This window comes from Lolium rigidum, chromosome 6 (assembly GCF_022539505.1).
Source record: "Lolium rigidum isolate FL_2022 chromosome 6, APGP_CSIRO_Lrig_0.1, whole genome shotgun sequence".
In the NCBI taxonomy this organism is placed as follows: Eukaryota; Viridiplantae; Streptophyta; class Magnoliopsida; order Poales; family Poaceae; genus Lolium; species Lolium rigidum.
In genome coordinates this window covers 21,254,639-21,275,374 of record NC_061513.1, presented here as the reverse complement: position 1 = coordinate 21,275,374, position 20,736 = coordinate 21,254,639, and the positions used below count along the sequence as shown (strand labels likewise).

Below are 20,736 nucleotides of genomic sequence, written 5' to 3'. Positions count from 1 at the left end.
TACCTACTCGAGGACGAGTAGGAACTAAGCTTGGGGATGCTTGATACGTCTCAAATGTATCTATAATTTCTTATGTTCCATGCTACTTTATTGATGATACTCACATGTTTTATACATACTTTATGTCATATTTATGCATTTTCCGGCACTAACCTATTGACAAGATGCCGAAGAGCCAGCTGTTTTCTGCTATTTTTGGTTTCAGAAATCCTACAAAGGAAATATTCTCGGAATTGGACGAAATCAACGCCCAGGGTCTTATTTTTCCACGAAGCTTCCAGAAGACCGAAAGGGATACGAAGTGGGGAGACGAGGCGCCGCCACGCCAGGGCCGCGCGGCCAAGGGTGGGGCCGCGCCGCCCTGTTGTGTGGCCCCCTCGTGACGCCCCTAAACCTGCCCTTCCGCCTATAAGAAGCCTTCGTCGCGAATACCCCAGTACCGAGAGCCACGATACGGAAACCTTCCAGAGACGCCGCCGCCGCCAATCCCATCTCGGGGGATTCAGGAGATCGCCTTCGGCACCCTGCCGGAGAGGGGAATCATCTCCCGGAGGACTCTTCATCGCCATGATCGCCTCCGGAGTGATGTGTGAGTAGTTCACCCCTGGACTATGGGTCCATATCAGTAGCTAGATGGTTGTCTTCTCCTCATTGTGCCATCATGTTAGATCTTGTGAGCTGCCTATCATGATCAAGATCATCTATTTGTAATGCTACATGTTGCGTTTATTGGGATCCGATGAATATGGAATACTATGTTATGTTGATTATCAATCTATAATCTATGTGTTGTTTATGATCTTGCATGCTCTCCGTTACTAGTAGAGGCTCTAGCCAAGTTGATACTTGTAACTCCAAGAGGGAGTATTTATGCTCGATAGTGGGTTCATGCCTCCATTTAATGCAGGACGAGTGACGAAAGTTCTAAAGTTGTGGATGTCTTTGTTGCCACTAGGGATAAAACATCAATGCTCGTCTAAGGATATTTGTGTTGATTACATTACGCACCATACTTAATGCAATTGTCCGTTGTTTGCAACTTAATACTGGAAGGGGTGCGGATGCTAACCCGAAGGTGGACTTTTTAGGCATAGATGCATGCTGGATAGCGGTCTATGTAATTTGTCGTAATGCCCAATTGAATTTCACACTACTCATCATAACATGCATGTGCATTGTCATGCCATCTTTATTTGTCAATTGCCCAACTGTAATTTGTTCACCCAACATGCTATTTCTTATTGGAGAGACACCACTAGTGAACTCTGACCCCGGTCAATTCTTTTACATCGAATATAATCTACTGCAATACTTGTTCTTACTGTTCTTCGCAAACATCATCTTCCACACTATACATCTAATCCTTTGTTTACAGCAAGCCGGTGAGATTGACAACCTCACTGTTACGTTGGGGCAAAGTATCTTGAATGTGTTGTGCAGGTTCCACGTTGGCGCCGGAATCCCTGGTGTTGCGCCGCACTACACTCCGCCACCATCAACCTTCACGTGCTTCCTTGACTCCTACAGGTTCGATAATCTTGGTTTCTTACTGAGGAAAAACTTGCTGCTGTACGCATCACACCTTCCTCTTGGGGTTCCCAATGGACGCATGCTGTACGCGTATCAAGCTCTTTTTCTGGCGCCGTTGCCGGGGACGTGAAGGAAAATTACACCGCAAAGATTTCTAACTTCCACGTCAACTGCACGCCAGCACGCCACCCATCAGAAGCTGTGTTCATACACAGTGGGTCGCCCTGAATAGGAAGTCCAAAGATCATGGAAACATCCTGAAGGGTAGGGGTCATCTCGCCGGCCCTCAAGTGGAAGGTGTGCGTCTCCGGTCTCCACCGGTCGACAAGGACGGTGAGTGCCGTGGCGTTCATGTTTGGCCCCCACGGCTTACAAGCGATATGAACGGGAGAAGACCAGTAGGCTCGATGAACTTCGTGTACCTCTCGTCATACGCTATATCCACTGTGTCATGGTAACGGATCTTCAAAGGTTGAAGATCCGTTCTCCTCTCCGTCATATGAAAAGCCCGGTGATCTCTTTCATACTCTTGATCTAGGAGCCACACCATCCTACATGTTTACACAAATACACCATATTATGAGCCATTCCTAACAAATATGAGCAACACATACATGAGAATATATCCAAATAAGGCATCACACATACATCACATACATACATACACATACATACATACATACATACATACATACATACATACATACATACATGTAAAATTTAACATCCATGGTTCCAACAAGTCTATGGTTCAAACACATGCATACAATGAGGCTATCAATTTCAACACATACACATCAATATAGATTCAACAACCAACATTTCCAATCTAGGTTCCATGTCTAAATCGAATTAAATCGGAGCAAATGTTGGATGAATCGAAGGGCAACGAAGGGGAATACCTTGAGGATCGTATGGGGATGGATCTGGCTGGCCAGATCTATCCAATCCGTGGAGGCTTTGGTGGGGGGCGGAGGAGAGGCGGCCGGCGGCGGCAGTTGGAGGAGAAGCAGAGAGGAGAGAAAGAAAGAAGAAGGCTGGGTCGGGCTGGGGGCGGGCGCGGGCGCCACACTTAAGTGGATGTGTGGCGCCCGTGGCATCGGCGCCACACATAGAGCCTCGCCAAAACGGCTAAGTCCCAGGCGATTTGTCTTACAATATGTTTTGGGCAATTACAAGTGCATGTGTGGCGCCGATGGGAGCGGCACCACACATCCTGCCACGTCGGAACGACGCACCAGCTCAGCGTCGAGGGCGTCACGTTGGCTGGGAGAGTGGCGCCGAAGGCACGGGCGCCACTCAGGCATGTGTGGCGCCCATGAGAGGGGCGCCACACAAAAGAGTTAGATGGGTGAAATAGTTTGCCCGAAGGGCAAGTCTGTGCTATAGTTGCAATAAAGGGTTATTTTTGTGTAAATTGCCCGGAACTGCGGAAGAGAGAGAGGATTCGGCTTCCCAGAAAAAACCGGTTCGTCATTGACTCGTGTTGGTTCGTTTTCTGCTCGGAACCAAGTTGGGCCCAGGAAGGTACGTGGGCTTTAGGCCCATCGCCTTACGCGTCTCACTCTCGTCCTTGTCCCGGTGCTGCTCTGCTCGCCGGCTTCCTCTGCGCTCTCGCCCGGCGGCGGCGGCGACGGCGGCAACGGCGACTCACTCGCCCGACTCAACCTCTCCCGCCTCTCCCCCTCGGCTGCCCCCGCCCTCCTATCCGCCCCCTCCCTCGCCGCGCGGACGCTGGCTCCGAAATAGGTAAATCTTCGCAATGTTCAGTTTTAATTCTCATGCTCTTGTACTTTGGACATTGTTTTATTGGAAACACATGACGACGAGACACAGAATTTACATCCATTGTTGAGCAAATTATCTCCACGGACAGTAGGAGCCGTAGCTAGAAGCAGAACATGACACTATACTGTTGATGAACGAAGATACGATAGGCTCGGGTGAGGCATACTGGTCCAGTTTGCAAAAAATATGTTTGGCATATTTTCTCTACTTTGTTACACCGTTAAGATTTCTGTTCAGATTCCGTTATGATTATGGTGGCGTCATCAGCGTGGGTGATCTTCGTGTTCTCTCAAACTGAAAATAGGAACATTATATGATTAGATTTCCCTGAATTTTTAATATTTTAGCTTTATTTAGCCTTTATGTGATGGGAAGTTTGGAATGAGTTCATGTTTGCTTCGCCAATTGGCACCCCTAGGCATTCTGTATATTAAATTGTATGGCAGTTTGTACGCTTGGTTTTGATCAAGCCAGTAATATCATGGAGTAGCATCTCTGCATTCCGCGGTCCATTGGTGCATGATTATTCAGGGGCTCTTCTGTTCATATGGCACGATTTTGGTTATTATTTCCATTTCCACCTGCAGCACATGCAATGGACTCTATAGGTTGCATTTGTTCTGTAAGACGGTTGAAACAAATAAACTGTTTGTGAACTCAACTCTTTCAGTGTTGTTATTTCAGACACTAAAAAGTTGTTTTTCACTCTTCTTGCAGGCCGGTGTTGGTATTTTAGAACAGATGGCATTTTCTCACCGTGCATTGTCAAAGGAGTAGTGAGCAATGGCATTCCGTCTACTGTCACATCAAAATCTGAGGAAGTTGTCCGCTTCTTTCACTCTCCTTAATCCATCCCAGAAGACACTACTTTCACCTTCCCTTCCATCTCTCAGGTAGTGAAACCGTTTGTTTCATTCTTATCTCTTCTCCTCTGTTCAATGCGTACATACATATACATGACAAGCAATACCACATGGCCATGACTTATATCTAATTGCTTGAACATGCAATGGCAGAATTTATCCGTTGCAGCTGATTCATACAACCAAAAAGTAGCTTAGTTGCAGTAATTCTGTAAGAAGTTTGAATGCCTGTACCTACAATAAAACTATTTCCGTTGAATCCTGCCACCTATATCGCTGATGAACCATGTGTTTCCTACTTGGTCACTCAGATTATCGTATCAAGTCTCTAGCAATGAAATAGGACATAGCATATTCATATTAAGTACCCATTTCATCCACGACAGGTTGAATTGGGTAGTTCACTAGTTCTCATATTTTCCTCTTCTACTTATTGCAGAACTGATTTTATTTCCCCTGGCAAATACTCAAGCCCATTTTACCCGTTTGTGAATTCATGGGGTGCTCGATGGGCTAGCTATGAGTCAGTGAATCTTGTTCTGTCAGACGATGGGAAACCCAAGTTTGAGATTGAAGAGGTGGAGCCCTCCAAGAAGGGGAGGTATCAGACAAAGAGGCGTTTGAAACTTCAGAGAAAACGGGAAAAGAAGAAGCGGAAGGAGGCCAATAAGAATGATCCACGGCGTATCAGACCCAAGGGCAAAAAAATAAAACAGAAATTTCCTACAGCTGAAGCTCGGCTCAAATACAAGATCGAGAAGGTATCAAGAAGTTAGCCTTGCTTTCTTTTTTGCCTATTTGGTTTGATTCGTTACTTTTTTCCTGAAGTATTTAATGCATTATGCAGTTTGCTTCAAAAAGAGATTGCTTCCTTGCTATTTCTATGTTATGAATATGACTTACTAATTGGTACTCAATATTTCAATCATCAAAACTTCATCCTATGAGAATTCTGCTTTCTCAGTGTTGCTTTATTGGTAGCTATTTTTCTCATAACAGAGTTAGTTCATTTGAAACTGTGATTCTCCAGTCAATATTGTTTGTAATGACATCATACCTTTCGAGGATTTGTCCTCACCTAGGATTGTCCATGTAAACATTATATCTAGCTTTGTTTGAATGAAACTAAATGTAACAATTAAGTGATTAACAACTATGTGCTTAATTTCTCATTTTGTTTCATAAAAGAAGATTAATTAATATGTGTTGTTTCTATTCCAGGCCAGATTAAAAGAAGCTATGCTGGTTGAGAAACTAAAGAGGTATGAGGTTGCGAAAGCTCAAGGCCCTGTCGCTAAACCAGAGGATCTCAATGGCGAGGAAAGATTTTATTTGAAGAAAGTTTCACAGAAAAAGTCAAATTATGTCCCAATTGGAAGGCGGGGTGTTTTTGGGGGTGTAATTCTGAACATGCATTTGCATTGGAAGAAACATGAGACTGTCAAGGTTATCTGTAAGCCTTGCAAACCAGGGCAAATTCAGGAGTATGCAAGTGAGATTGCTCGACTGAGTGGTGGTGTTCCTATTAATGTTGTTGGAAATGACACCATAGTCTTCTACCGAGGAAAGGACTATGTTCAGCCAGAGGTCATGTCACCAATTGATACACTGTCAAAGAAAAAGGTAGGTAGGATATGTTGTTAGTTTAGTCTGTTTCCATGGAATGTCTCAAGTTGATGTTTGGTAATGGATGGTAGTAAGTAGCAACTAGACATTGCAGAGAACTTTACTTTTTCTACCTTGTTAACTTTCTGATTTTTGTCCATGGACGGCAATGATTTCTTATAATCATGTACAAGTGTAGGTTTGAAGAATTTATGTTTAGCAACAATAGAAGAGTAAGAACATAATAATAATCAACAAGTTGCTATTATTTATATTTAATACACAACAAAACACATATATTATTGTAAACTGGAAGATGCTTAATGTTATAAGCTTGAACATGGCTTAGCAGTTAATATTCATTCAAAATCTATGTCAGTACCATACCAGCAGCCTGTTCCCAGTTCATAGATCCAAAAACACAGCTCAATTTAATGCCAGTATTTAGTTGTGATTATTAGCCATAAGGCAGACTCTATATGTGTGCACATCTTTTCAAATGCTCACTGACATCTGTCTTGTTTTATCATCAGGCACTTGAAAAATCAAAATACGAACAATCGCTGGAGACAGTTCGACGTTTCATTGCAGTATCTGAAAAGGAGCTCGAACTATACTATCGGCATGTTGCACTTTATGGAAAACCAGAATCCGAGAATACTGATCTGGTTCATGGTTATGGTAGGGAAGCTTCTTCACTAGAAATGGTGGAGTTAAAACATTGTGGAAAGGACCAAGGACCTCATCTGGCTGGTAAAGATTTCTCTGATATTGACACGATGGATACATCCGAATCTGATGAAGAATATGATTCTAGTAGTGAATCTGATGTCAATAATGTTGTGACTGGAGATGCTATAGAAAGTTCTGAGGACACTGATGTTTTGGATAATCGGGTGCTCTAGGGGGGTGAACTGCAGTTACCTCTCGTGGCACTCCTCATAACATCAAATTCCTTCAGAGTGAGCCACCAGTTCTTAGGACAATGTTAATGTGCTATCAGTATGGGTGCCAGTGGGGTATGACTGGCCCCTAAGCCGGTGTCCTGCCATGCAAACCAAACTCACTAAATGCCACTGGGCCGGCCACACTTGCTTTCTCGAGAGTACGCCAAAGGCGTACCATATTTTTATAAAAGGCAGACTGGCTACATTTGCTCATGTTGCTCTGACCGATTTGTCCAGCGGGCATCCCACCATTACATGGAACCCTTGTTGGTGTTGCCGCCAGTTCCATGGCCTTCTTCAGCCAGCGGCACTGTCACCACCTCTGTCCCTAGCTTCCTCTACAATGCATCATGTGCTGTTTGCCATCAGCAACGTAGCCAATTCTGTGACCAACTGCCATCTAGTAGCCAAGAGAGCTTAGATTTTGACCACCTTTTTTCAGTTAGGTCCTGTAAATTTCATGTTGTGTACTCTACGCTAACATTGAAACGATATTAATTTGCTGGATCCAAAGCTTAATCAGAATATGCGCTTGGCCTTTTACTGTGGCAACCTCCCTGTGTGATGCTAATGAAATCGAGTACTGTCTCTGCAGTTCTGTGTAATGGTGCTCTGTTTCATGCAGTACACCTGCATCTCGTTCTTAGCTTTTATTTTGTACTTGTATTTTTAGTATCTGTGAATTTAACCTGCAAATCAAGTCAACCTCTCAGCCTCCCAGACTGAATAATATCACCGAATTCTGCATCCTGAAGGAACATAGGCTGCAGGCAGAGGCTTTGATCTCAAGCAACATTTCTAGTGATCCCATCTGAAGCTCTTAGATCAACAAATTCAGTGATACAATTTTGTAAGATGTTTCCAAAAGTGCCCCCAGTCTCATGGTCAAAAGGAAAGCTTGTGGGCCCTGCAGGAACACAGCTGTCAAAGGGCTAAAGTGTACAATACCATAGTGGCCTGCTCCCTGCTGTATTATACTGCTGAAGAAAAGTTGCCCTCACTTTTGCCCTCTAATCCACTTGGGTTATTGTTTCTGGTCAAAGCAAGAGTTTTGTTGTGATTGTGATCAAATTTTTAGGTGAGAGGTGTAGATGCTTTACTTAATTTTGCCAACTCATTACAGGTTTTGACGGTATCTCCTAAGAGTCAGGTAAAAGCCGAGAGCTCGTTTGCTAGATCTTATGTGAATCTATTGTCTTTTGGGAAGGAAAATGTTATAATTTGTGTTGGTTCTCTTTATACGCAAGGCTTGTTGAATAATTTTCTTTTGGCGATGGGAGAGGACCTTACATATTCTGATGTACTTGAAAAGCCATTGTTGACGACAAGTTAGGTGAGATTAAAGTTGAAGCCTACATCTTTTTAAATAAAGAGTTCAAGCCTACAATCAACATGTTCGTCCTCTACCATGCATGGCCTACACACACATACTTTATAAGTACATAATATTACTATAATTATGAAACATAATAATTATCTAATCCACCTTCCGTAGGTGCAATCATCATGTATGAGGAATTGTGGATACTAAGTTATTTTAAAAATATAATCATAAGTCAATAGAAGGTACTAGTAAAGCAAACGAAATATACAAACCAAGACAAAACACTGACTTTCTTAACTGAATGAAAATAATACGAATGTGTTCGTCCACTAACTTCGCAAGGGTCAACCGCAAAAGTACAAAACAGGTACATATGATACATAATCAGACTAGAGAGCTACACTAGTTAAACCTATAGATCAACACGCTAATTAAAAGTCAAAGTTGTTAGTGCGGGTAGCTGTCATCTCAAAGAAGCTTCAATATTGCTCTTCCACTCAGCACTATTTTTTCCACCCTTTTTTCCTTGATAAGATCAATTTACAAATTCTCTTCTCTTCTTATGGATTCTTTTTGGTTGCAACTAGCTTTCCGTTGATATATTTCTTTCATGTCTTTTTCATAGATGGATGTGATCATTTTGGGGTTCTCATTACACATAAATTATTCAACATGGTAACAAAATTAGGCCATTGTATCATTAATTTGCCCAAATTGCATATAATCAATTCTGCAATAGCTATGTCGATTGAGAACTTCATCTCATCACATTTCATTCAAGCTCTCTACTTTTCCGAATGATTATCTTGGCATGGAACTTGACATATCTTCAAAATTAATATTCATAATGCATTAGGACGCATAATAATAACTGCAATCTTCTAGACGTCATTAATTAGGATCATCTAGTAGTAGTAGTAGTAGTAGTAGTTTCATGGTTGGACACTAGGATTATAACCAAGTACGTGCACACATACATCTAAATGATACATAAATCGATATACTACTACGGTCTGATCCCTTCACTATCTATTAGAAATACACGAAAGGTCAACAAACATATGTGTCATCAAACTTCTCTAATATTTACTTGTATAGATATTTTATCACTTCATTATTTGTGGGAGACCATGTGGGTATAAAAACATTATATAACCCCTCCGGCCATGTCGAAGTCGTTTGGGTCGACAAGGTCGGATCCAACTTTTGGAATTTGACTACTAGCATATTTAGAAAAATCACTCGTGTGCTATTTTTTCAAAAAACACATTCAAGACCTATTATATTAACATTTTTTTGAAGGGAAGACACATTATTCAGATGCCACATTGTTGAATCCTAGAGAATTTGAAAAGACATCCAAGTTATTTGTTTGAATCGTAGGAAATACAAAAACTTTTCCGAAGAATTTGGTGCATGGTATTGTTGTCAAAGAATAGAAAGAATTTCCATGAGTTCAATAAGACCTACGAGTAATTTGTCTATGAAACTGCGTGCAAAGTAGGCGGTACAAACATATTTGTGTTTTGTAGTCCTACAACTTAACCAAACAAACCCGTAGAAAAATTTCCGAAGGACTAGAATCCTCAGAAAACTTGAACCAAAAGAATCCCTCACAATACACTTTTTGATTTTAGAAAACACATTATAATAGTATAAATTAATGATCGAGGTTATGTTTATATTGAACATTCTCTCGTCTCTTTCTTTCCCTTTGCCTGTTAGCTTTCGCTTTCCTTCTTTCTCCTCTCTTTCCTCCCCTTCCTCTCCCCTCTCGCCCTTCATATCCCCTCCATCGATCTCTTTCCCTCTCTAGAGCACAGGTATCCAGGCAGGCTAAGCTAGCTAGGGTTGGTTGCTTTCCTTTTCCCCGATCCCTTGCATATCAAGCCTCGATCACAGCTCACCTTTTTTAACCTACCCCAAGAACGCACGCAGTCTCAGGGTTCGTTACTAGCTCTCCACTACTCTCTCGGTTGGTGGATCGATCCGATCAAGCAAGATCAAGTCAGGCCGGAGCTAGACGAAGAAGAAGAAGAAGACGACGCCTACTGATGTCGGCTCAGGCGATGTCGGCGACGGGCGACACGACGCTGACGAAGGTGTTCGTGGGAGGTCTGGCGTGGGAGACGCACAAGGAGGGCGTGCGCGGCTACTTCGAGCGCTTCGGAGAGATCCTCGAGGCCGTCGTCATCTTCGACAAGAGCACCGGCAGATCCAAGGGCTACGGATTCGTGAGTTACTCCTCCTGAACACTTCTTCAATTCACCGATCTTCAGCATCAATTCTCTTGCTTAATCGAACTCCGTTGATTGGTGCGTACCTAGGTCACGTTCCGTGAAGCTGAGGCGGCCATGAGGGCGTGCCTCGACCCGTACCCGGTGATCGACGGCAGGAGGGCCAACTGCAACCTCGCCTACCTCGGGGTCCAAAGGTCCAAGCCACAACTGTCGCCGTATCTGCAACCAGGTAACTAGCTAATTAATTAAGCAAATTGATCTCGTTAACTTTTTAATGAACCCAATTATAACTGGTTAAGCACCGTAGATATCTTAGTTCCATCAGTAGTCGTTTGTTTGACCATGAGAAGGATTTGCCTACGCGGTTAAGATTAATTAGTTACTCATTGCAAATTAATAAGATTGTCAAATTAATTAATCAAGCACGTAGAATTGTAGACGTTCGATCAGATGATGCGAAGCTCCTGCCTTGGGATATTTTAGCTAGAGATGAAGTCTTAAGGCTGCGCATCATTTTATGCTAATGTCAGCTGCTAGCAAACTATACAAGAGTACTTAATTTGAAAGTTAATTATGCTGTGTGCATACATAATGGTCTTCGATTGTTCTTGTTGATGTTTTTCTCCGTTGAGATTGCACTTTTACAAAAATGTGTTTCTTTTATTTTGAATCATTCTGGAACAAAATCTGATTTGATTCCTTTACGTCACTAGCTCTGGACAATCTGCAATTAAAGAGATGCTAATTCTCGAAGGTTATTACATTAATACTAGTCGTGTAACTTGTGACTACTAAAACATTAGTAAAGACTATTCACATTGGGAATTTGAAAACAATAGTTTTAGATCTACCATGAAAATACTTATATATGTAATGTAAAAGGACATGCATAAGGAGTAATGGTCAAAGATGTATGTTGGACACTTCAGTGTTCCAAGACGATTTGTATATCGAGTATTCCCTGACATACTAATTCATGGTGATGCTACATCATAAATTACATATATCTGTTTGTTACACCTGAATCAAATAGCGTTGGTACGAAAATGCAAACTGAGATCAAATTAGTTAAGAGCGCAGTATGCATGCATCCGACAGATATTCATCGGAGATGAAAAAGTTACCTCGCGTGCATGCATGGGCTCCAGCTCTGCAAAGCTGTAAAAAGCAAGCACGGTTCGTTATTCTTGGGAGCTGTTCCTTGTTCCAATATCCTCCAACGAACTGGTAGTAAAAAAGTGCAGTCGTCTGTCTTCCGTCCTGGATGGATCTACACATTTGTCTCTGCTGTTAGCCTGTTACTACTCAGAAATTAAGTGCACCCCAACTCTCTAGACTTTATATACGCATCTCATCGCTCGTTGATCTGTGTAAGACACAATGTTTGACTGTCCTAAGTTAACCCTTTGACCATTATTAGCCTGATAATATGTCGGTTATATGTAGTTATATGTACACTCTAGGATTCCTTTTGAAACAGAAATTGTTTCTAGGTTTTTCGACAGAATCTGATGTGTCTCTAAGCTATATTAATTTGAAGTAGTACAGTAGTAATTCTGTCTTTCAGAGTATATACAATGCTGCAAAATATCAAGAAACTGCATTGCACGTCGAAGATCTGTCTCCGATTAATTCCAGTTAACGCCGCCACGATCAATATGCAAGTACAGAACCAACTTATTGGTTGGTCTTGTTTTAAATAACCTATATTGGTTGTCTAGTTAATGACTTGTGGATGCATGTTGGTTGTGCGTGCGCAGCAGTAGGCCATGTCCATGGTGGAAGCAACATGAACACGAGGGCAATGAAAGCCGCTGCCATTGCTGGTGGTGCCAGCTTCGTCGACCATGGCATCCAGCAAGGGATCCCTGCTGCCGCCTACAATTTGTACGGGTGAGTCTCTCTAGATCTGTCGCTGGCCGGAGTGCATGCTTGCTTGCTGGGGTAGCTCGAGCTAGCTGTAAAGAGGATGGTTTCTGCTAAAGGTGGTTGCATGCTCGTTAATGGTTGGAGGTTGGGGGCCAAGGACTGCGCCGTCCATCCATGATCCATGTGCTTCTCCTCCCAGCTTCCATGTGCCCACAGCTCATACACTGCATATACTAGTCCCACTCAAGAAAAGGTGCAACTAGCATGCAGCTAGTGTATTGTTCAGAGCAGGAGAGGGGAAGACAAAGTACGTAGAGAGATGTACTATGGATTATGACTAGGTTTAGTAGGAAATGCAGTATAAGTACAGTGAGCGTGTGGGAACTTAATCATGTAGGTATGTTGGGGTAGAGTGAAGCCACTGACATAACGGGTCCATGTATTAAGCATACAAATAGTACACACGGTCCACTATAAATGACAAGTTCGTTGCATGCTAATAGTAGTTCTTGCATGCACAATGCACGTACGGATCTACATATGCACGATGTAACTGGAAATACAAAGTCCCAACAATTGGAGTGGATCCCAAGCTTTAGGGAGGTTTAAAAAAAGTCAAAAATTATATTTAAATGTCTTAACCAGATCATTGTTATTCCATTGATACATATATATATTTTCTACAAACCTGTAATATTAGGATGAATAATATGTTTGTATCTTGGGTGACACAAGTATCATAAAAATGTGGCTTCACATTTCATATTTTGTTCTTCACATTTATCTTTTTTTGGTACATAATTCGATGAAACTTAAAATGTATGTACTAGACATCTATGTGTTGTTTTTTTATATGTTTTCAAAAGTTTGTGAACTGCAATTTTTTTTAAACGGACTCCCTATAGCAGCCCAAGATACATTGAGTACTATGCATGCACATGTATGCGTATTACCGCTTCTTTTTTTTCTGATAATATATGCATATCGCGCTCACTGCTTCCTATCCATATGTATATTAACCTAACTTAAACGAGGGAACTATACAGTTTTGGTCTAACTATATACTCCTAAGAAATGCGCACATGAAACTGGACCAAAAAGGGGAAAAAAAAGACTTTAATTTTGACTAATCACCTTTTTCTCTTGGCAAAATCAATTACAGGTATTCTCCATATTTCTCGGACTACAGCTATCAGCCCATGGTAGAAACTATATACTCCTGATAAATTAGTAAGTTTATTTATCGTCAACTACTTAGGGCCATCTCTAATCACATACACGCATGTCTCGCGCCAAATTTTGCCAGACATACTATCAGGCGTATGGCGGGCTGGCCGGAGGAGAGCAGTATCAGGTCTACAATGGTAATGCTGGCGCCGCTGCCACAGTTCCAGCGGCGGGGCTAACATTGGCTGATCCTTCTGGGTTGTACAACCCCTACTACCAGTATAGTCCGGTGAGTGCCCATGCTGCGTACAACATGATGCACTACCCTCAAATGTACCACTACGCGGCGGTCGGCGCACTGCCGGAGAGCAGCCCTACCGCGGTGTCTAGCCTCCACCGGTTCCTTGGCGCCGCTGCCTTTGAGCCTAATACTGCAGGGGGCCAAGCAGCAGGTGAGATTTTAGCTTAGTACATTCTTTTTTGTTGTTATGGCTAGATAGAACATCCATCAATATACCATGCATGTTCTGAAGCGGAAAAACTTCGATTATTTGCTGATTGTTCTGTTCATCTCTCTAAAATGTTCTCTCTTATTTCTCTGATGCAGCCATGGCAATGTCTCGGACAGCTCCAGCTCTGTCGGCACCACCGACACCACAGTACCAGCATAGGCTCGTCTCTTCCATGCCGCCTGCAACACCAGATCAGAAGAGGCCCTTAGCCTAATAGACCATGGCTGCCTTAACCAAGTCTGCCTGTTCATGCATCATCCCTTACTTAATATGCATATCCTTGAACAACATGTTAACTTGCTGCCAATGACCACCGTGGGTTGAGTGGTGCATTGGCAGGTAAACAAAGGATGTCAACGTCCAATTTTCCATTTTGTAGGATCTAGTCTAGTAACTAATTAATTATGGTCGAAGCTAGTATTCCTCATAATTTTGAAAAAAAAATCATCCAAATGCATGCATGTCTCATCATTCTATCACCATAAGTGGATAATCATTATGCATATATTATAGGCCACATATTAATTAGCTAGCGTATCTTTGTCAGTATTAGCCATCTAGTTCACACTACTTAGGTATAGCATAGTTTTGGCGTATCCTGTTCTCTTAAGGAAGAGTCCAGGGGCAAGTTAGTCAAGTGGTTGAGTTGCTGCTGATTTTTCATAAGCAGCTTCTGTCTCCCAAGTTACAACATTTTCATAGGGTGTGGCTCCAGAGAAATTAAGCTCATGGAGCCACGCACGAGTTTAATTAGACTATATTATATAGTCACACGTATATTGGGGGTGTCCTAATTTCTCTACTAATTGGGTCATTGACTCTTGTTCCCTTCCTCCCCACATACTATTGCATTAGATTCATATGCATCCTATTCACCAAGTAAGGCAGCCATGGCTAGGTCAAAGCACAGATGAATAATTATATATTATATATCAGAAGCAATTTGGCGTATTGTTTCCAATTATTCTTGCCATTTATCCCATTATGTAATGGCTATTATACCAATAGTATCGTTCGAGATGTTAATGCACGTAAAATTATTTTTCAAGTCTTTCAACACATTTGACATGAAGTGAGTGTGCGTCTTGATTCTTCATGTGAGCATCAATATAGTCCATCCATGCTCCAAGTGCTTCTCCTCCCAGCTTCCATGTGCCCACACTGCATATACTCCTCGCAGTCTCGCACTCACTTGCTTCTCTGTAAAAAAAAAGTGTAACTAATTGTGTACTGTTGAGAGAAGGAGAGAGGAAGACATAGAGTAAGTAGAGCACTACGGTAGAGCAGATTATTAGGGGCAATTTTAAATGCTTTTTGAAATAACTAATGTGCCTCTAATTATTTTTAGGGGCATTTAAAAGTGTCTAATATAATCATATCGCTAAAAACTATGGCCGCATTTTAAAAAAATGTTCCTCAAAATAGTATTTTCTGTCGCACTTTTGAGTTGCATCTATATATTTTTAGACGCACTTTGAAAAATGCCTCTATATATTTTTAACCGCAATTTGAAAAACACCCATATACATTTTTAGCCGCACTTTGTTCATTTTTTTCCTCTAAACATTTTTAATCGCATTTCGGATATTTGCCTCTATACATCTCTAGCCGCACTTTGGCAAATTGGCCCTATACATCTTTAGCCGCATTTTTGTAGATTGTGCCTAAAAATAGCATGTTTTTAGCCGCACTTTGCAAAATGTATAACAATTTTTAGTGGTAGTTTTCAAATAGGCCTTTAAACATACTAGCCACGTGCTGAAGCTATGTGAGGAGAACCTTGAAAGTACCAAGAGAAGAATGAATGAGATATATCTAAAAGTTACTTGATAGCCAAGTAGCCAGTGTCCTGTATTGGGCCAGAGAAGATAAGAACGACACCATTTGCTCATATTGAAATCCGTAAACATGAAAAGCGCAGATCCACACCAGATAGATACATGTGTACAAAACCTGATCTTACTAAGGCTCTCGCTTTTTATAGATTATATAAATAGCAATTTGCCAACCCTTGATGCTCTATTATAGATAATGCGGTAGGAAAAAAGTGACACTTACGTGGAGCTCAGTCTTTGCAAACAATGTTCCCTCGAACTGAGCCATGTTGTACATGTGTGTTTTTCTCTTTGTCTTGCTTTTTTCCATTCACTCTGGTGCGTGATTACGCCATTGGCTGATTCATGTAAAGCTTTCCCTCTGCTATAAATTGAAAACCGGCAGTTGCTAGATCTTTTTAAAAAATAAAATAATTTCATGAGACCGTCGGCAATGCCTTTGTGAAGTTGGACCTCCTGGAGAAATCCCCAAAGATTGAAGAGTTTCACTTAGTGACCACTTCTTTTTAGAACATGAAAAAATGTGAGGTGTGTGGGGCCCCGGACTTATCAGTCCAAGACTCCTGTTATGTATCCAATTTCACAATCCCAAGATCATTCCATCGTGAACACATAACCGAACTGATACTAGATTACATCATCCATTACAGTACCGAATTTAAAGTATTATGGAAGTCTTACATCAAAGGCCATGGCCGTAGTTCAACAAACAGCAGCGAAAACAACTTGACTCCAAAAGCGGTGGAACCCAAGTCAGGCACTTACCCTACATGCGACTGACTGGGAGAGCGTCCTAGTTCGTGTCTTCGACGTCGTACTCCTCTTCTTCGTAGTACTCCTCTTCACAGTCTGGCCAAGTAAATAGCCATGACAACAATGCCAATGAGTACTTTTGAATGTACTCGCAAACCACCTTAGAGAGAAATAAAGGATATGAAATATGACAGTAGCAAGGAACAGGCACTAGACTAGGGCTACAAGGAGTGAGAGGTAGATTCTCTCAAAAGTATGACATCTCTATATCTTTGTTAAAAAACCTTTTTGAAAACAAAATTTGTTTGAAGACTAATAGGTAAGGGTGACCCATTTTTCTTTCCGGTCATCTCAACATGATCAAAACTTCCAACTTTTCACCGTAATTTCCAAGTACAACTCCACCAGTCCCACTGCTATTTGTCCATACCTTCCAGCTACATTTTCAAAACCTTTTGGAAAACACTTTTGTAAAACAAAAACCTTCCTTTACTGCCAAGCAGCTTCCATTCCCACATCCATAACCGCGGACACAGCTATTCAAATAGTTTTACACTATGCAGAGGTTGTACACTTTCCCCACAAGACCCGAATACTCATCGTGTGGGCATCATCCCTGCATAACAACATATGCCATGATAAGTACCCGATCGTAGTTTTTCGCCTGCTCGCCTTAGCCTAATACATGCCGCCTAGAGTTGTACCTCCCAACACCAGATTCCGAGGACTGTCCAGGAGTAGCAAAATCCCCAGCTAACTCGACCCTTCAGAATGCCGCGACCAATTGCGAGGCATATTTCAATAGGAGCTCATAGGTTCTAACCCTGCCATCTGTACGAGACGGAAAGGCGTCCCCGGTTCATCGGGAAGGCCACGGTCGATAAGGTGTCCATGCTCGGACTACCCCTTACACTTTTAGGACTCAAACTAAGGCGAGACAAACTACAACGCTACGGCCCATCCCACTTAAGGGTAATGTGGTTGTACTGGCTAGGTCCGGTTCAGGTACTCAGTCACCAAAGTTTTTCGAAAACAATTTTCTCCACTTGCCTCCAACAATTTTCTTCCCAAAACCTTTTTACTTTATATAAACTCACACTTGGGCAGGGCTACCCATTCCAAGGTTTTCGAAACACTTCTTTTCTTGAAAACATTTTCACAAACCTTTTTTAAGAGGGCTCCCAACCTATAGTCCGACTTTTCTTGAAAAGTGGCGACAAGAATGATAAGGTGTTAAGCACCATATCCCTAGCTGGTGTTTGATCAGTAGGTAACACAAGGGCTGCACCCGTAGGGGTGGAATAATAAAACACCGAGTGACAAGACCACTCACATAAAGAAATTAAACATGCAATTTATAAAAATGCTAATAATGCAAGAGTAAGATAATTAGGATAAGATATGCATCAAGAGGTGGCTTGCCTTGATTAGCAGAGTGTCCCTGGATTTCTACTTCAAATCTTCCAAAGTCACCTCCTCCTTCGTTTTCGGCGGCGTTCGAATCTAGCGTCGCAAAATAAAAAGAAACAAACAACACACCAAATCAACAAGCCATTCCAGAATAGTCCACACAAAAATTTGATAAAATCAAAGAGTAAAGATTTACTTTAAGAAGCTACTGGAAGTGGGTTTGCTAATTTATGGTTTTTAAAACAAAAGTTATGATTTTTATAAAACCGGAAATAACTTAAGGACCAATTAAATGGTCTAAAACTTTCTGTGAGTCACAAAAATACATGCAACATACCTACTGGAAGCTAACAATATGTAGAACACACTTGCACTGGAATCACACACAAATAAATTTTTAAATATTTTTGAACATTAAAACAGTACAGAAACTAGACCAAACCAAATCCTAAGCACACAAGCACTAGAGTAAAATCAACCAGAGACAACTATACCAATGGATAGGTGCTACCAAATGTGACCTAACAAAACTGGTTTGGCACTTTCTGATTTGTAAACTGATTTACAAAAATCAGACATTGAAAAGGTACCCTGTTTCACTAGAAAAATCCTCAGAGATAAACTACCGGTCACAAAAATATTTCCTTTGCCTCAAAAGTACCCTATCATGATATATACCAGCAGCACTTGGATTTGCTCCAAAACTATCTGTATGCTTCCAATTAAAATCATAGAATGGCTCTTTCGACAGAATTTGATTTGTAAATCAAACCAGATCCAGGAAGCTCCTGCATGTGGGACCAGTGCCAAAAGATGGGTAATCTCATCTAGGAGAGTGGATTTGGTGTTCGGGGGGTACGTGTGCATGCGCTCATCACCGTTGGATCTTGTGTGGCACCGTTGGATTCGGCCGATCGATAGACGGTGACTAACGACGGTTCTGTGAACTTTCTATCCATATAGTAGTCGCTAGCATGCATGCGTGAGTAGTAAAGCCAAAGTGTGTGGGACCCATTTCGTGTGGAGAGATTAAGAAAAGAAAGATGCTCTACATCTCGTACTTTGTTGTAGCGATTTCTCTCTCAAAATTCGGTGCTCCCCTCTCCAGACCACCACAGAGACAGCCGCCAGCCACGCTCCAGGACGGGAGGCCGGTCGCCGGCGCCGCATACTCGTCGGGATCTTTCCTCCACGCCAGCACGCGTCCGCAAGGGGAAGCCGCCGCCGGGCACACTCTGGGGAGGGGAGGCCGCAGTCGTCGACGGGCGCGCGAGGAGGCGCCCTGCAGTGCCAACGACGCACCTCAAATTCCAGTCAATGGGAGCTCGAGGAGCGGCCATGGCGGCCCAAATCGAGTGAAGGGAGGAGGCCGCAGCGTCCCCATGGCCTTGCCGCCTCGGCGCTAGAGGAGCTCAGGGCTGCGCTGCCGCCACGACCAGGTGGAGCGCAGAGCCACGCCGCTGGATGCCTCGCAGGGAGCAGCGTCCAGTCAAATCAACGGAGTTGATGAAAAAATTGTATGCTTGATTTTAATGGAAAAAACGGAGTCAAATCGGCCAGAGGCGCTGCAACGCCACGCCCCCTACCTCGACGACCTTGCGCCGCGCCGCCGCCGTCTGCATCGCTCCCCAAATCGTGGTTGGTCTTCGCAGTCGGGGTCGGCCGCAGTCGAGCTGAGGGAGCCACATGTGGCTAGGAAGAATGTGCTAAGCTGATTGCTGAATAGTAGTACTATCGAGGGAGAAACAGATTTACCGGACTTTGATTGAGTTGAACGGGGAAAAGAAATCGTGTGCCTCCGCTGCTTCCGTAAGTACTACTTGACCAAACGAATGATTGGCATAGATCCAGAAGAAAAATCTGGGAGAGAAAACGCACAATCCAAGGAAATAATCTGCCTTCGGCAGGCCACACCAGTGAAAGTTGCGGCCGCTGCCGCACGCGCCGCCCGCGAGCGCGACACGATTAGCTCGAGCTGTGGAGGAGGACCTGCCGCACGAGCTCCGCGACAGGGTGGCGCGGGCGAGCTCAACCAAGGCCGGCGCAGGAGATGTCCTCCAGGGGCGGCGCGGGCGACCACGGCGAGGTGCTGACGCCGACGAGCTCCGCGACGGGGCGGCGCGGGGAGCTCCTTGAGGGGGCGGCGAGGGTGAGCTCGGCTGGGCAAGCTTCGGCCAGGGGCGGCCGCGGGTACAGGCAGTTCCCTCCGGCCATCAGGCCATGGCGTGTGTCGTGCCTGTGTCTTGCGTTCATGCCCCTGGTCTCGTGTCTGCTTGATTTTTTTTGACGGGAGAGTCTGATCGATTAGTCCCAGTTAACGGCAGAATAAACGGTGTTAGACACGTGTCGTATAGCAAGCGTGTGCTCACCTACCCATGTGAACACCAGCGTTCATCCGTCTCATCTAGAGCATAGCAAAATTTACCTCATGCAAAAAGGATCTACACAAAACACATACTAAATAAAATACACCTACTGTAACATTCTAGGGTTTGATTTTTCAGCACATAACTAAAGAAAGAAATCACATGCAAACAATTTTGTGTGGTCAAGAACTTGCTTATGAGCATCCAAGAATTTGAATCATCAAATTTGGATCATCGAGGAAAATAACAGTATTTCAAAAGCTGTAGCAGATTTTACTGGCAGAAATTTTCTGGATTAAAGAAAAAGGGGATAGTGGACCGGAAGTGGTGTCGAGGCCCAGATCGGCTCGCTGGCCAGCCCAAAAATTTATAGACACTAAAACCTAATTTCACTTAGAAATATTTTAGCGACTTTTTAATCTTACAATTTATACACTCCTCGTCCCGTTATTTATCAACAGTAAATATGGAAAAGTTATCGACCCGTAAAAGCTAATTTTATTTATAATATTTTGGGAACACTTTTA

The 20,736-nt window shown here is 42.8% G+C and overlaps 2 protein-coding genes across 2 annotated transcripts; both read left to right on the top strand.

Annotated features, from left to right (window-relative positions):
- The first annotated feature begins 4,039 nt into the window (after window positions 1-4,039).
- On the top strand, window positions 4,040-6,746 carry LOC124666144 (CRM-domain containing factor CFM9, mitochondrial-like). The gene is made up of 4 exons (XM_047203494.1): window positions 4,040-4,211; window positions 4,621-4,942; window positions 5,403-5,804; window positions 6,320-6,746. The coding sequence occupies exons 1-4, from the start codon at window positions 4,102-4,104 to the stop codon at window positions 6,689-6,691; spliced, it is 1,206 nt and encodes a 401-aa protein (XP_047059450.1). The 5' UTR covers window positions 4,040-4,101; the 3' UTR covers window positions 6,692-6,746.
- A 3,344-nt stretch (window positions 6,747-10,090) lies between these two features.
- LOC124661772 (RNA-binding protein 24-A-like) lies at window positions 10,091-14,870 on the top strand. The gene is made up of 6 exons (XM_047199655.1): window positions 10,091-10,291; window positions 10,385-10,526; window positions 12,058-12,190; window positions 13,329-13,368; window positions 13,473-13,785; window positions 13,941-14,870. The coding sequence occupies exons 1-6, from the start codon at window positions 10,112-10,114 to the stop codon at window positions 14,057-14,059; spliced, it is 927 nt and encodes a 308-aa protein (XP_047055611.1). The 5' UTR covers window positions 10,091-10,111; the 3' UTR covers window positions 14,060-14,870.
- Window positions 14,871-20,736: the final 5,866 nt, after the last annotated feature.